Below are 16,873 nucleotides of genomic sequence, written 5' to 3' on the forward strand. Positions count from 1 at the left end.
TCTCTATTATAAAGGCTGGTCTGTTTATCCTAAAAGGGACCCATAACTAATGTGTCATAGTCATTCCCAATTTTTAAAAGCTGTACTTTAATGTATTAAGAATATTAACGAATACCACATATTAGCCCATGTACTTATAAAGTATAAATACAAAATAATGGTATGGTATTTTCTGGTTCCATTTCCAGATTGTAACCACATAGCTCTAGTGCCAGCTGGTGGCCTCTTACTCCTGTGTAACCATAAGCAGGGCTGTCCAGAAAGTGTCCAGCCATGCGCTATGAAACTAGTCAGGCTGATACTGCCAGAGCCTGATTTTTTACCTTCACCCATGCTGACATGTGGGTAAAGTCCAGAACTCATTTCACTTTGCTCTGAAACAGTATCTGGGCACTCTACAGTATTATACAAGATAATCATCTCAGGATAGAAAAGCAGAAACAAGATGGTGTATGGAAAATTTGCAGAACTCTCACAAACACCAGTATTTTTTAAAGCTCAAAGAAGATTTGTAAAAAAAAAAAAAAAAGCCCAATTTTATATTAGAGAAAGAACTTGTGGTAGGCCTCTCCCAGAAGATCCCATCAGGTCTCATCAGGTCCAGCTGGATGCTGACACTTCTTTTGCCCCTGTGGGCTCCTCTGCTGCTACTTGCTTTTCTAATCAGTTTTTTAAAGAGCTGTGACATGCCTCTCTCTTTTGTACTCCATATTAAGTAGCCAAACAAAGTAAATTACACTGCATGGATATTTAAGGAAAACATTGTATGTATGTGAGGGAATGTGAGCTAGGACAAAGAGGGCTCTATGGGCTTTCACATTATTTTATTTTATTAAAATTTTAACAAAAGTAATGCCAAAGGAAAGACTTACAGAGAAAAGATCATTCACTCTCACTGTATGGTAACAAGTGTTGAGATCCTTCCACAGTGGTTCTCAACCTGTGGGTCACAACCCCTTTGGGGGTGGAACAACCCTTTCACAGGGGTACCTAAGACCATCCTGCATGTCAGATATTTACATTACGATTCATAACAGTAGCAAGATAACACTTATGAAGTAGCAACAAAAATAATTTTATGGTTGGGGTCACCACAACATGAGGAACTGTATCAAAGGGTCACAGCATTAGGAAGGTTGAGAACCACTGTTCCACACCCCCACCCCATCCCCCAATTACACAAACAGGTGCACGCACAACAGTTAGGAGCCTCGATACTTACAGTGGGCACAAGAAAAATGGCCTGCCTTTCTCTGCGAGTTACAGGAAAGAAGTTTATGAAGAAGGTGGCTTTACCAGGATTCTCAGTTGCAAGACAGAAGTTCAACTTGAACCAGCTTACACAAAAAGAAATTTATCTTTCACATAACTAAGAAAGGGCAGAGGTGGAGCTTGGGGACAATGGGATTGAAGAATCCAAGTCTTTGCCTTTTCCCTCTCTCTCATCTTCATAGTGTTTCTGCACGGGCTTTGTTCCCCAGAGAAGACTGGAACCATGGTCTCTTGCAGCTATGGGCATTCTTTCATAACAGCACTTCAAAAAACTATCTGCCAGCTCCAATGAGAAGAAAGCCTGTGGCCAGAAGTAAGGTCTGTGACCAGAAGGACTGTAGGGCCAGCTGTCCAGTGGTCAGAATGATCACTACAGTCAGGAGAGAAGAGGAGAATTAAGGAGACCTCTGTTCAGTGATCTGGAAAGGCTGTTGTGCTGAGAAAGTGATATAAGGTCAGTGACCTCTACTAGCTGCATGGACCTGACAAAAGTAGCTGCCTCTCCTCCCTCTGAGGTTGCTGTCTGCTGGGTAGTTCAGTGTGGAAAAGGTGAGGTGATGCAGTGAGAGCAGGACACAGGCGTAAGATACTCTTCCTTTCCCCCATGGTCCTTACAGGAAGTAGGCACTTTCTCGAGCAGGAACTATGCATTACATCCCAGCAGGTGCAGGGCACAGGGTCTTGCTCCCAGTACTAAGTACTTATTGATATGAGAAACAATAACAATGAGACAAATTAACTGCCAATTTCTCTCCAAATGCTTTGAGTCTTCACTGACATCAAGAAAGCCTTCAGAATGAAGACTTACAGGAAAATCATTTTGCAAATTAAGATACTACCAAAAAAACTTAGAGACATAAAAATTGTTTACCTTCCTATTGTAAACATCTGTATTTCCATTGCCTTTTCTCACATTACCTTGTAGTTTCTTCTCTGTGGAAAGTGCAAATGCAAAGAATGCACATGCTCAAGCAACCTAACCTCTATAGTAGGACAGCGCTTGTTGTAATCTGCAAGAGGCTGAGCTCCCCCACCCCTAAACACTTTTGGTATCAAACTTATCCTAAGACTGAAAAAGTCCCTTATCTTCATTCCAGTTCTGCACACTGAAATCTGTTTCCTAAATTCCATGCCGTATCAAGGACTCAAAAACTTTAAGCTGCTTTAACTGCCTTTCACTGTCAAAAAAATAAAGTTATGGTTACTTGCACTCATGAAATCTAGGTGTTATGGTGAAGCACTTGGTTATAAGCCTGTAAGTCCAGCAGTGATCTGTGGTACAAGTTAAACAAAGAAAAAAACCACAAAGTTCATCTTTCTGTTGTGTGGGCCAGTTTTAAGACAGAGTTTGTGACAACTCTTGGTTACAGGGTCTGGGGACTACATAATCACCCACATAACATTTATTGTGCATTAATTATAATGAGACATTTTGTTCTTAAGAGGGAAGGGCATGGAAGACGTAAAATAATTGGTTTTAGTTAAAATTATATTTTTGTGCACTTTTTTGTTAAGAAATTCCCAGGGGAAAAAAATGATTTCTAAGCTATCTTTACCAAGCAGTGTTGCAAATCCTGCTCTAAAAGTGTCAGACAAGTTTTATTTCACAGAATAATCATACCCTGTGAAGTCAAGTAAAGATGTCAATGACAGCTAAAAAGCAATACAAAACACTTTCATTTTTATTCTGGAGAAAGGCACATATGATAGTGTTAATTCAAAGAGGCTATATCTGTGAATTTAAAAAAATAGAAAAAGAAGAAAGTTCTAGTCTTCAAATCAGTAGTGACATTCTTTTTACCATTGTTTGCACAACTGTAACAACATAGCGCACATTTCATTATCTGTCCTAGAAAGAAACAGGTAAAATGTAGGCAAACTGTTACATAGAGCACATTGTAAATTCCTGAATATAAAAGATTCAACAATACAAAAATTTTAAGAATAGTACAGTGTTCTTATAGTTAAAGGGACATGCTAAGTAGTTACAAAGTGAGCACATTCTTTTTCTGTGACCTCCTCTGTTCCCTGTCTGTGAAATATTTTCTGTGGGACCTGCTTGCCGTTGACCCTTTCACTTGTCTGCTTGTTCAGACTTGAGTGGGAACCTCCTGGTAGTGCTTGTACTCAATGTGGAGACCACTTACCTGCTGACTTTCTTCCCTCCCTAGCCCCTATAGCCAATGGTACCTAACCTGGCAGGCCTGGGCTGAGGTGGCCTCTCCCCTAGGCTGGGTCTCCCTGCTGAGTGTGGGGCTGTGTGCCTGGTCAGCTGCAGCCCTGCCCTGCAACATAGTTCTTCTCTATGGAGGGTGAGTGGGACTGAGAATGGAGCCTTGGATGCCACTTTGGAAAGACTGCTGGAGCTTCCAGTTCAGCTTTGAGGTGATCATATTTGACACAATTGTCACTTCTATATTTTCCAGCTCATGTGCATGAATTGTAATGAGACAGTTATAAAAACTAGAAAACTGACATAGTTTTTCTTTCCTTTCTGACAGATCTAAGTTCTTAAAAGAACACTTACTTGGATTTCTTCAGACTAATTTGCCATTAATGTTCAGAAACAACTCAGGTGTTCACAGAATGGAAAGCCCTGCAAGGAAGCAGCATGTAGTGCTCACAGCTGAGAGCATGCCCACAACTTAGAGATCCCTCCCACTGATGCCAAGGCTGACACCCCTTGTCTCCCAGCTCAGTGGGGCCTGTGTATGAGGGTGGGCTCTGTTTACCCCTCTTTCTTCTGTACCACAAAGCAACCTGGCTCCAGGTTGCTGGGATGTGCTTATGGCCACTGGCAATTCTGAAGCTGGGAGGAGCCCCTGTGTCACCACACTCAAAGTATCTGAGGTGGTAGCACTCACAAACTGAGGACTTAGGTTTTTTAGAATATTTTTGGAGACAGCACTTAATAAAGCACTTGAGAACCAAAAAACCACAGTTCAATGAAATTCAGCACAATGCACAGGCGTGAAATGCTGACCAAGAAGAGGATGAAGATGGTTTTCTCAGTGAGTTTGGAGATGAAGCAGTTGGGAAAAGGCCGCAGATCACACTTCACAAAGTAGGGAACATGAAAGCCATCATACAGCTTGTAAAATAAAACAAGGAAGCCAATCTTAAAACCAGTTCTGACAGGCTGGTAAGGTAAGTTCACTATAGGCCCCGTCTTGCCCAGGGCTGACTCAGAGTTCCCTTCTGTGCCTTTTCTCTCTCCCCTCACATAGGTGAGGTGCAGCACAACCAGAAGTGAAGGCGTGGAGACCGTGATGGGCTGAAAAGCCCTGGACACAAGGAAGAAGTAGTCAAAACACACATTTTCACAGCCAGGCCATCTGATGCTACACTCAAACTCTTTCTGCTCATCTTTCCATATGTGCTCTGCTGCCACCATGTAGAAAAGCAAATGAAAGATGAACATAACAGCCAGCCATATCTACCCAAACCCAGTGGAGTATTTGTTTACTCCACTCAGGAGATCTCTGAGGAACTTCCAACTCATGACTCAGGCTCAAAAAACAAAAAACGCAAGACTCTGCAAAAGAAAAAAAATTTTTCATGATTCATTTGTTTCTATTCTATTGATCATTTCTACTGTTTTATTGGCGGGTTTATAAACTCTGATGTCTGCACTGTAACAACTCTGAATGCTGAAGGCACTCTGAGAACCCCGCAGGCCATCCTCACTTTGTTATGTGGTGGACTGGTCCATGGAGGTAACAGATCCCACACCAACTTCAGTTTAAAACTTGGTTGATCGTTCCCCACACACTACCTTACTTTCAAACAATTCTGTGATTGGCAAGGGCTTTCTAGTTCTAGTTCACCGCTCCCTTCTGCAGGTGAGCAGGCTGCGTGACTGATCTGGAAAGCAGCAGAGGAGGATGCCTGAGAGATCCTGGGGCCGTGAGATGCTACTCAGTAGCAAGTTGTTGCTACTCACTCTCTTGTTTATTGACACCCCTTCCCAATCCTTACAAGTTACTGCCCTAACCACCCCCTTATTTCCACGTCCGCAGCTGAGCTTGCCTATAATTTGACAGTGAAAAATGAAGCCCTCCATATACAAACTTCCTTCAACTCATACTGCCTCCCCCTCCAGAGTGGCTGATGTTTGCACCCAACTTATTATCTTTTTCAAACAGTCTCACTCTTTTGCCCCAGCTAGAGTGCTGTGGCATCACAGCTCACAGCAGCCTTAAACTCCTGGGCTCAAGTGATCCTCCCACCTTAGCCTCCTGAGTAGCTGGGACAACAGGTCCCCACACCACACTGACTAATTTTTCTATTTTTTGTAGAGATGGGTCTTGCTCTTGCCCAGTCTGGTCTCAAACTTTTGGCCTTAAGCAATCCTCCCACCTCTGCCTCCCAAAGTGCTGGGATTACAGGCATGATCCCAATGATTTACCTTCTTTATCCAGTTTGGAGGGAAAGTTTTCTTCTTGCCTCAAAATAATCATTCCAGCCCCATATCCTGGGTTTTTTGTTTGTTTGTTTGTTTTGTTTTGTTTTGTTTGCAGTTTTTTGCTGGGGCCAGGTTTGAACCCACCACCTCCGGTATATGGGGCCAGCACCCTACTCCTTTGAGCCACAGGCACCGCCCATATCCTATTCTTGATCTATCCATTTTCCCTGTTCTATAGTCTGTATTGTCAGCCTCCACTGTCCCCTTCCTGTCAGCATATAAACACAGTTAAGTATTGCAGAGAGGAGATTCTTCATAGCCCATCTTTCTGACAATCTCCCTATCCTTATTTCTACTTCCACTCTTATGTACTCTTCAACTCAGTCTAGTTTTTCTGTTCATCATTGTACTCAACTTTCCATGCTACAGTTAGCACTGCCACCAACTACCAGATATTATGGACACTTTGGATCTCATTTAGCTTTCCTTTGACATTTGACACTGTTTGCTGCCCTGTGTTCCCAAAGCTTGTTCAGCTTTGACTCCCAAATGGCCCTACTTTCCCTTCCTGGTCTGCTTCTTGTGATTGTTTCATTTCAGTTGTCTTTGTCCAGCTCTCAGACAAAGGGAGCTCTTTTCTTGCTCTCCATGCTCTCCCTGTAAAATATTACTCATCCTCAGAGATTCATTTCCTTCTCTTGGGATCCTGACTCTCAGAACCTCACCTCAGACCCCAGACCTCCATCTCTCACTGCCCCGATTGTCACCCCTGTGTCCCACAGGCTCTCCAAATGTTGACCATGTTAATCAACAAGATATTTATGTGATTTATAAAACATTTGGAAGTATCCTTAGAGAAAGGAGGAAGGTAAGAAAGTGACTGATATTTGAATAGGATCAGATGACTAATGTCATCACACATCAGGAAGTGTGAGACTTACATTTCACTGATAAATGCCCATCCTGTTTTCAGTTTTTTTGATGATGTAAAGACAATGGATTTTCTGGTCTGGGAGATATCAGTTCCCATTAAAATGTTAATTCCCGGTGGGTAGAGGGAAGGGGATTGGTGGGATTACACCAGCGGTGCATCTTACAAGGGTATATGTGAAACTTGGTAAACGGTCTGTGAAGCTAGTGAATGATGCCCCATGAATATATCAATGTACACAGCTATGATTTAATAAAAAAAAAAAAGAAAGAAAAAAATAAATAAAATGTTAATTCCCTTTTAATCAAAATGGTTCAGCAATAGTAGGTAAGAGCCAAGGCGCCATGGTGGACTCTGGGTTCAAGTCCAAGCTCATCTGTGAAGGTAAAAGCCTCTCCTACAGCTTGGAGCCCCTAGCTCAGGGGTTAGGGCGCTGACCACATGCTCTGAGGCTGGTGGGTTCAAACCTGGAAATGCTAAACAACAACGACAACCACAACAAAATAACCAGCCGTTGTGGTGGGCACCTGTAGTGCCAGCTAACTGGGAGGCTGAGGCAAGAGAATCTCTCAAGCCAAGAGTTTGAGGTTGCTGTGAGTTGTGATGCCACAGCACTCTACTGAGGGCAACATAGTGCGACTCTGTCTAAAAAAAAAAAAAAAAAAAGCATCCCAAATACCTCATGGGATTTGTGATGTTTTTACGAGTTAACATGTGTATGCGCAGAGCCCTCAAGACAGGTTCTGACAAATGGTAGGTGCTCAGCAACATTAGTATTAGTATAATTTCTTATTTTGCTATTGAAAACTTTTTCTTGGTGTCAGTGAAGTCTTTATAAATTTAATACATATTATTTAATTTTATTTCACATAATTTATTACATATTAAATTATTTAATGCAAGTTAAATTCATTTTTTTCTCTAGTTCTTTTCCTACAAAGGTGGTCAATAGTTAAGAATCTCCATATACTAGATCTGTAAGCATTTGAAATCAGTGAGGTCATTAGTCCCAGATTTTTAATCTTTTAATAATAATTCTAGATTTTCTCCTTATTTTTAATAATGATTCTTAATTTTTCCCTTCTCTTAAATTTCCAAGGATCATTTCTGGTTTTTTAAAAGCTCTACTTGCCAATTTGAATGTGCCAGTTCTCCTGTGACTTTCTCCTTCTCTTATGAAGTAACAGTTAATTCACAGGAATTTAATTTGGAAAAGTCAACTAATCAAACATTTTCATAAAGTAAAATATTCAATATTCTTAACATCAGGAATACTTTTGAAAAGTTCCAAATTTCCCCAAACATTTGATCTAAATTAAAAGTAGGTATAGGGGTTGGGAACAGTAGCTCATGCCTGTAATCCCAGCACTCTGGGAGGCTGAGGCTGGTGGATCACTTGAGCTCACAAGTTTGAGACCAGCCTGAGCAAGAGTGAGATCTAGTCTCTAAAAATAGCTGGACATTGTGGTAAGCACCTGTAGTCCCAGCTATTTGGCAGGCTGAGGCAAGAGAATCACTTGAGCCCCAAAGTTTTAGGTAGCTGTGAGCTGTGACCCTACAGCACTCTACCAGGGGTGACAAAGTGAGATTCTGTTTCAAAACAAAACAAAACAAAAAAAACCCTAGTTGTAAGGAGAAGGTTCTGGAACAACTAAATTGCCACATACAAAAGGATAACATTGAACACCAACCTCAGACCATTTACAAAAATTATTGAAAATGAACCTGTGGCCTTGGTGTGTGTCACACTTTATGGGGGCAAGACATGATTGCAAGAGGGACTTTACCTAACAATTGCAATCAGTGTAACCTGGCTTATTGTACCCTCAATGAATCCCCAACAATAAAAAAATTAAAAAAAAGAAAGAAAATGAACCTGTGACCTAAATATAGGAGCTAAAGCACGTGAGTGTAGTAGCTCATGCCTATAATCCTAGCACTTTGATTGGCCAAGGTGGAAGGATCACTTTAGGCCAGGAGTTTAAGTACAGCTTGGGCAACATAGTGAGACCCCATCTCTATAAAAAAATTCAAAAAATAAAAACTAGCTGGGTGTGGTGGCACACACCTGTAGTTCCAGCTACTCAGGAGGCTAAGGCTGAAGGATCACTTGAGCTGAGAAATTTGAGGTTACAGTGAGCTATGATGATTCCACCACAGTCCAGATTGGGCAACTGAGTGAGACTTGGTTTCTAAAAAAAAAGAACTTAAGAAGAAAATGCAGGGGTAACTTTTCATAACTTAGGGTTCAGTAATAGATTCTCAGATATGACACCAAAAGCATGGGCAGCAACTAAAAAATAAAAAAATTGGAGTCCATCAAAATTAAAGACTTTTGTGCATTAAAGAACATCATCAAGAAAGTGAAAAGACAATTTATAAACTGAGAGAAAATATTTGTAAATCATATATCTAATAAGGGTTTAATATCCGAAATAATATAAAAACTACTGAAGCTCAACAACAAGCAGACAACCAGGGCCAGGCACGGCAGCTCACGCCTGTAACCCCAGCACTCTAGGAGGCCGAGGTGGGGGATTGCCCTGAGCTCAGGAGTTCAAGACCAGCTTGAGCAAGAACAGGACCCCATCTTTAAAAAATAATTGGATGCTACGCTGGGCACCTGTAGTCCCAGCTACTTGGAAGGCTGAGGCAGGAGGATGATTTACTTGGGAGGCTGAGGCAGGAGGACTGCTTGAGCCCAGGAATTTGAGGTTGCTATGAACTGTGTGTGGCAGGACACAGGACAACTGTCTCCAAAAAAAATTAAAATGGCAAGTTTTATGTTATATATAGTTCATTGCAATAAAAAATTTCCAAAACACTATGTGGGAGAAAGACCACTTAAAATGGGAGAAAACAATGGCATGTATAACCTGAATATTTAAAGAAAACTGTTCATTTAGGGAGTAGAAATAGGGACAAAAGGAAGAACAAAATATGAATGCTTTTCTGCACTACTCATATTTGTTATAAGAATGTACAAAATTAAATCTGAAAAAAATTCACCTAATAAAACAGAAATACTAAGAAATCAGAGAGCCATCGCTTTTTCATATGTGTGGGTTTTTTGTTTTTTTTTAAACAATTGAATAAAGCTCTTCATAGAATAATGTTCACAGAGCACACCTCAGTACCTGTCTGGAAGGTCGCCATTCAGGGAGACCCTCAAGTGAATCCTTCAGTCTGTCTTGCCCTGACTTGCCTTCCATTGACTCCCACGTTGTGTGTCTCCAGTCTTTGACCTCCAGCTGCCTCCTTGTCATGGCCACTACGATGCCATCTCACTCTCACCCAGGTGCTGTGGTTGTGCTGCCTTAGCCTCCCAAGTGAGTATCCAGGACTCACAGGTGCCTGTCACACGCCCAGCCTCATAAACTTGAAATATCTGAAAGTAAGCTGTGCTGACACTTAGGAACCTTCTGCTCCCTACTGAAGCTGGGATCTTCTCCAGTGCTCTCTGCCTCAGAAAATTGCACCATCACCCACCCAACTGTTAAAGCCAAAACTAGGAGGTCATTTGTCATCCTCTGCCCTAAACCACACACTAAAACTACATTCACGGCCAAAGATTTTACCTTTTATGTACTTTGCAAAATATTTTATCTTTTCGCCTGTGCTGCTCTGCCTGGTTCAAGCCCATCCAGCTCCCGCCCAGAATGCCATGATGGCTCCTGTAACTCCTGTCCAGCTCCTGCCCAGAATGCCATGATGGCTTCTGTCACTCCTGTCCAGCTCCTGCCCAGAATGCCATGATGGCTCCTGTCTGTCACTCCTGTCCTCATTCTTGGCCCCTCAATCCACGATCCATCCCATAACCAGACTGACTTTAAAATGGAGACACATAGTCTCATTTCTCTACTTAATACCCTACCGTGGCTTTCACTGAATTGGGGGTAGAAAAAAAGGACTCCCCCTGTACTTAAGCGGACAGCAAGGTCTGCAGCGGCTCCTCAGCTGTGTCCGCCTCGTGTGCACGTGTCCCGGGGACACTGGGCTCCAAGCTGGGTCCGCGTCCTTCTCTCCACTCCTGGAGCTCCTTCCCCCACCCACACTAGGTCGTCCCTGCTGCTCTTGTTCCCTTCATGCCACTGGTAAGTTGTAATCGCACACTTATTTACATGATTGGCAACTGTGCAGACTGCACGTTCTTTAACAGAAGAGACTGTGCTTGATTTGCCAGATTGAGCAAAATGTAGGATGCCCAGCAAAATTTGTATTTCGGATAAATAGCAAATCATGTTCTCATGTAAGTGAGCCATCCTCTTCCTGATTACTTACGCTAAAGAATTATTCACTGCACCGTATATTTAACTTGACACCCCACTGCAAGTATGTTGACAGTTTACTATTGCCCTGCTGGTGCCAAATAGCAGAGCAGAAATTGAGCCGCGCACGCGGGACCGACCCTCAGGGACGCAGCGACTCTGCAGAGCCCTCCGCGGCCTCAGCCGCCTCGCCTTTGCTGGGTCTCCACGCTCCTGGCCAGAATAAAGTGCTGCTCCGCCCTTGGTTAAAACCAGCACCCCTGTTCTGAGGGCCCCTCTTCATCCCACCCCTCCTGGATCTAAGGCACAGACCATCTTGCCTCATCTCTGCAAGAAAACCAAGTGGAAGGCTCTCCTGTGCCCTCTCGGCAGCCACTCTGCACTCAACAGCTAGATTAAAATGCTGTTTTTGTCCAGCTATTCCTCTGTTCATGAAATGCATGTCAAATTCCCATCTTGACATTCAAGGTTGGGCCTGATCCTCCACCTGTCTACCCATAGACATCAGCGCCCATCTGGGTCAGCTGGTTAATCCTCCCTGCCCTCAAACCCTACCACCTCCTCCCAGTCTTCCCAATTGTGATTTTTCTCTGTTCAGGTTCTGTAACCCCCTGAACCTTAGCATATATTTTACCACTTGTTAAATAACATCTTATCCAGTCTCAAGTATTATTTACTTCCCAAGGAAGCTTATATGATGGTTGAATACCATGTTTTCTGTCTGTTTTGTATCTTTAAAAGTGCTTAGAATAAAGAAGGTGTTTAGTAAATATTTACTAACTAAATTTAGCTAAATAAGTAGAAAGTTTGATCCTCAGGTGAACTGTTGTCTCTACTTTCTTTGCTCTTTGCCAAAGAATAAAGCACTCATATGCTCTTCAAGGGTCTTACCTTTCCCTATTGATCACACTAATAAATTTCAGCTAAATTTATGTTAGAAATTAAAGTAATTTTTACATTTCTTTACTGATACATTTACATAGCTGATAATACTTATGGTTAGTTAGAAAATATCCATTCATTCCTATTTACTCAAATAATGTAAACTGTGAACTTTCAGCAATGTGTGGTTTCCATTATTGGCATCAAAACTAAATCAAATATTTCATGACTTTATTAAAAATCCCAAATGGAATGTCTGGGGAATGTGGGCTGGGATGTGTGAACGTCTGTGCACTGTCGAGCCGGTGAGCCTCCCCAGTCGTAATCACTGAGCAACTGCTCTAAATCTCCTCTTCCCAGTAGCTAATCTTTAGAATGGGAAATTGGAGTCAAAGAATCATGTAAATTAAAAGTTTAAAATAAGTAGGAGTCAAACCAAATGAAAATCTAAGGGAAATTTTAAAAAAGGAAGAAAGAAAATCTAAGGGACATAAACGTATGCATGCCAAATTCTGTTCTCTAGAAGGAACCCACAGCATTAGTAAGTTCCTCAGAGGTGCTTAAGACAGCACCTGCAGCCAGTGCCATGACTCCAACATCATCATTACCAATCCAGAAAAATCTAAAGGATTGCCAAAACTCAGCCGAAAAGTCTCAAAAGTTCTATAACTGATGAAGGGAAACTAAGAATACATATGACATTCTGGAGTGAGGGCACAATCAGATTATTAGCCATTGAAAAGAAGCCATCTGTCATGTATTCCTAGGATGACCTGGCAAGTGCTGGATCTAATCATAGCAATGAAAGGTGACCCCTAAGCAAAATGGGCAGTAAACAAAGAGACAGGTCTGTGTCCCTGTGACCAGCATCATGAACCAGAGCAAAGGGTAGAGTTAGAAAGAGTGGCAATCTAGGGGACAGGTGAACAGAGACCACACACAGGCCCCTCACTGCTGGCATAGTTCTGTCCACAGGGGAAGGCTGTGATGTACAGGCAACAATATTCAATTGCTCTCTCTTGTGCAACCAAGGATCCTTGATTTTCTGGGATGAGTTCCACTGCAAACATGCTAAGCTATTGTCAGAGCTGGGGAGACTTGTGCCCATCTCTAGGTTCAGAAATGAATCACAACAACCACACACTTGGGGCAGTGATAGCTAATTGATCTGGCTTTTCTACATGCTGGACAAAACTCCTGTAACAATTATTTGTTTCTCATTGCTCCAATTTACCAAGCAACCATCTAAGAAATCATTTCTTGCTGAGATTCCTTAAACTGTATAAGAACATTCTCCTGAAATTAGATACAGAGTCCCATTTACTGAAGATGCACTTCAGAAACCAGAGGCCCCTGGACCTGGCTAACATGGAAGAATCCCTTAGAGCAGGCTCAACTCTGTGAAAACTACACACCTGAACTTCCTTCTGGGCTTTTGTTGATGAGTGGTACTGACTGGTGATGCTCTTGAGACCCCTGCTGAACAACCCACCTGACCTTCTATTGCAGGAGAGAAGAGAGGCGAGGCTGCCCTACTGAGTGCCCTCTCTGCACTCTGATTGGGCACAGGCACTGCCCAACAAGCCCCTCACTTTGTGATTAGCAAACATGCTGTTTTGAAACTTGTGTTTAAGGGACACTGGATTTCCAGCTGACTTGCAGATGGCCAGTGGCAGTTTCTGAAAAGCCTTCACACTCAGCTCCTTTTGCCTCTCCTTCGTAATGACAACACCTGTCCCGGACAGCACCCCACGGTTTCTGAAGCATTTCTCCTCAGCGGTAAGCAGCATGTGTACAACCCAATTTTCTGATGGAGAAACCAGAACCCCAGTGGGAGACTCGCTAAGACGCCCATAAGTCAATAGGAGATCCAGCAGCAGAACCAGGACTTGGTCCTCCTCCACTGGTGCTGGGTTCCACAGTCAGTTCATAACTCTGTCCTGCCCAGCAAAGATCTTTCAACCCCTAAGGAAGAGTTTCCTCTCACAGGCTCCTTTTCCCACTCTGCAACCCACTGTGCCAGCTGGCACTTTGGACTCTCTAACTCCCTATGTAAATACAGCGTTTTCATTAAGAGAGAGCCATTTGGAGAATCCCTAAAACAGTGTTTCTCAAGCCCAGAATCTGTGGCCCCCTAAGAGTTTTTTGTTATATTCTTAAGGTTCTACAGGAAGTTTATGTGTGTATTATTGTTTCTATGACTTAAAAAAAGTACATAAAAACAAGAATACCAAGTGACTAGCTCATAACCAAAGTCTGCTACAGGATTCCGACATTTCCACACTTCTGTGTGTGTGGGTTCAGCAAACTATTTAGCTCTCAGGCCAGGTCCGGTCCACCCCACTTTACAGCATGTTCACTGTTCTCTGAGACTGTTATGGAGTGAGCAAAAAGGACCATAAAACAAATCAGTTATAAGATGCCAATGGGCACCTTTATTAAGATTGGCTAGCTGACTGCCTTCTTAAGTCAGAAGTGCAGTCCTGATCAGTTTGGAAACAGAGTTTTTATAGGGTTAATGATGCAGGCAAAGAAGCAGCAAGCAAACCACCACCAGATTTCACAGCCAGTATGTACAGAAGCAGTTTTATGGCACTAGCAGTTACTAGTCAACTAGCTAAGCAAAAAATATTTTTAAAACAACGGAGTCACTTGTCCAGTTTTTACAAGGCCCCAGGGTGCCAGTGAGACTTCTCCTTTTCCCCATTTCCACATCTTTGTTGCTTTGGGAGGGGAGGGTGGTCAGGAGGTTATTAGTAACAGGGAGTTGGGGCTCCCATTCCTCACCCCTTCCTTACTTTTCCTTGCCCCTATCTCAAGACAGGCCCTGCCAGTACATTCACTGTTTCCTATGGCCTCCTTCACATTGTGGCTGCACAGGCACACAGTTGTGGCAGAGACAGGATGGCTCTGAAAGCCCAGATATTTATTATCTGGCCCTCTACCTAAAATGTTTACATTGTGCTTAAATCTGTTCTTGAACTATCCCGGCCTATGACAAACACCATTTGATGGGTTGTGCTCAGCAGATGCTGAGGAAGGCTGGGTGCCTTTGTGAGCAGCGTCCGTGAAGCTTGTGCTGAACAGGGACGAGAGGGAAGCACAGCCCGCCCTCACCTGCTGCTGGACTGCAGGGCCAGTGCTCTAAATGAAGAGTAATTTCCTTTTGACAAAAATGATATCTTTTCTTTGCTAAACTTTAATTTTAATTATTTTATTTTTTATTTTATTTTTCTCTTGTAAATATAAGAGTTACAAGTCTAAGAATTTTATGTCTAGTTTTAGGTTTTATACACGTAAATAATAATATGCTAAAGAAATAGGATTTTAATACTAGGATTCCCTGAGGAACCTTAAGTAGAAAGTGCTGTACCCACCCATCCCCGACACAGCTCATGCCACCTGCCAGCCATCTTGATTCCTGAACAGGAGGTTGCCAGTTTTTAGAGGTTCCCCTGGCTAAAGTAGTGCTGACGGTGCTCTCAACCCATACCGGGCCTGAGAGAGTCTGGTGCTGCTCCCCTCACCTCACGCTGTCTGCTCTAAGCAGCCGGCAAGCTTGGCCACAGCCTTCAAAAGCCCTCCAGTCAATCACATACTTCAAATGTGCAACTTTACCTCGAAGGAGCTTCCTCAGAAATGACATCTCTGACTCAACCCTGATAGACGGGGGTCTGTCCACGTTTATAGATCACTTCTCTCACTGAAATTTCAATTACAATACCATTAAATAGTCAAATCCTATTATGAGAGAAATAAGCTGAACTCACCTCTTGACACAGATGTGGATGTTTAGAAGAGATCCAGTTGGTCACTCCCGTGACTTAGAAGAGCATGAGTTGCTTATACAATTTCCGGGAGTGAACTAGGGCAAAATGGAGTTTAGTCATTTCCAACGTAGTGTCCACCAAGCACATGCAACCTGACAATCTCATACTCAGATGAGATATTCTTAGGTCTCCGCTGTCTACAGTATACATTGAAAGAGAACTAAAGTTAGGAAAAAAGAGTCCAAAGTCACTCGCGTGCACACAGTTCATCAAGTATTCCTTTGATAAAGCCTTGCTGTTGCTCACATAAAGTCGCTGGAACAATGTCTCTTAAAATGATTTTTCCAAGGTTTTTTCAAAGTGATCCACAAAAATTTGATAGGCAGAAGAACAATTTAAGTCATTTATCTTTGATTAGATGAATTTAACTTCATACTTTTATTTTTAGAAATTCAGAAAGTAAAAAAGTCTAGTTTTTGTGTTAACATTTTTTATACGTGTGTACTATTATGAAAAAAATCAAACAATTCAGGAGTATAGAAAACATTGTCTATGAGAGTGAGAGAAGCTTAAAGTATTGTATCTTTTTATGGAACTTTTTCTATTTCTAAGCTTGACAGTGTCTAAAATTAAAGATATATAGAAATGAAAACAAAAGTACTTCCTTCTTAGAATAAAAATGTCTTAGAATTTTACAGTTTTTAATGATATTAGATGCCATGAAATTAAATACTTTCATATTAGAAATGAGAAAACAGAACTGCAAGGAGAGGGGCCGGCCTCAGGGCTCAGAGCCAGCACAGTGAGCACAGAGGCCAGCTGAAGCTGAGTCTGGCCTCAGACCTCAGTTCTCCACATTGTGGTGCCACATCTGCAGACCTAGTCAGTCCAGCGTGGTTCTCTGGGGCTGCTCTTAATGTTTGAGACCTTTGAAATTATTCCATATATCTGTATATTCGATCCAAACTTCAAAGAATACTGTAGTATAATTTCTAACCATCCAATTTGTGTTATTCAGCATATTGCTAGATACCTTGTTTTTTCTTTGTTTTGTTGTTACCAGGATCCCAGAATCCCATGATGTGGACCCAGTTCCCGAGGGTTGCAATCTCGGTGAGATTCCCAAGCCTTGTCTCTGGAGCAGCTCCTCCCTTTCTGCTGCCATGGCTTTGTTTATGATTAGCACCCCCTAGACTTTGTCCATGATCTTAAAACATTACCTATTTGTACAGACACCTGGTGCTTTGAACAGTGGGGTTGACATCGTTTGTCACTGGAACAGTCTTGAAGGTGACCACACCAGGATTCAGGGGATTCCAGTCTCCCAATAATGTCAGCACTAACC

The 16,873-nt window shown here is 42.3% G+C and overlaps 1 protein-coding gene across 1 annotated transcript; it reads right to left on the bottom strand.

Annotated features, from left to right (window-relative positions):
• Positions 1-3,843: 3,843 nt before the first annotated feature.
• On the bottom strand, positions 3,844-4,774 carry GJB7 (gap junction protein beta 7). The gene is given in 4 exon segments (XM_053590593.1): positions 3,844-4,209; positions 4,211-4,409; positions 4,411-4,495; positions 4,498-4,774. Coding segments are annotated over 4 exon segments (927 nt in total).
• Between the last annotated feature and the right edge of the window lie 12,099 nt (positions 4,775-16,873).

Source organism: Nycticebus coucang, chromosome 5 (assembly GCF_027406575.1).
Source record: "Nycticebus coucang isolate mNycCou1 chromosome 5, mNycCou1.pri, whole genome shotgun sequence".
NCBI classification, from domain to species: Eukaryota; Metazoa; Chordata; class Mammalia; order Primates; family Lorisidae; genus Nycticebus; species Nycticebus coucang.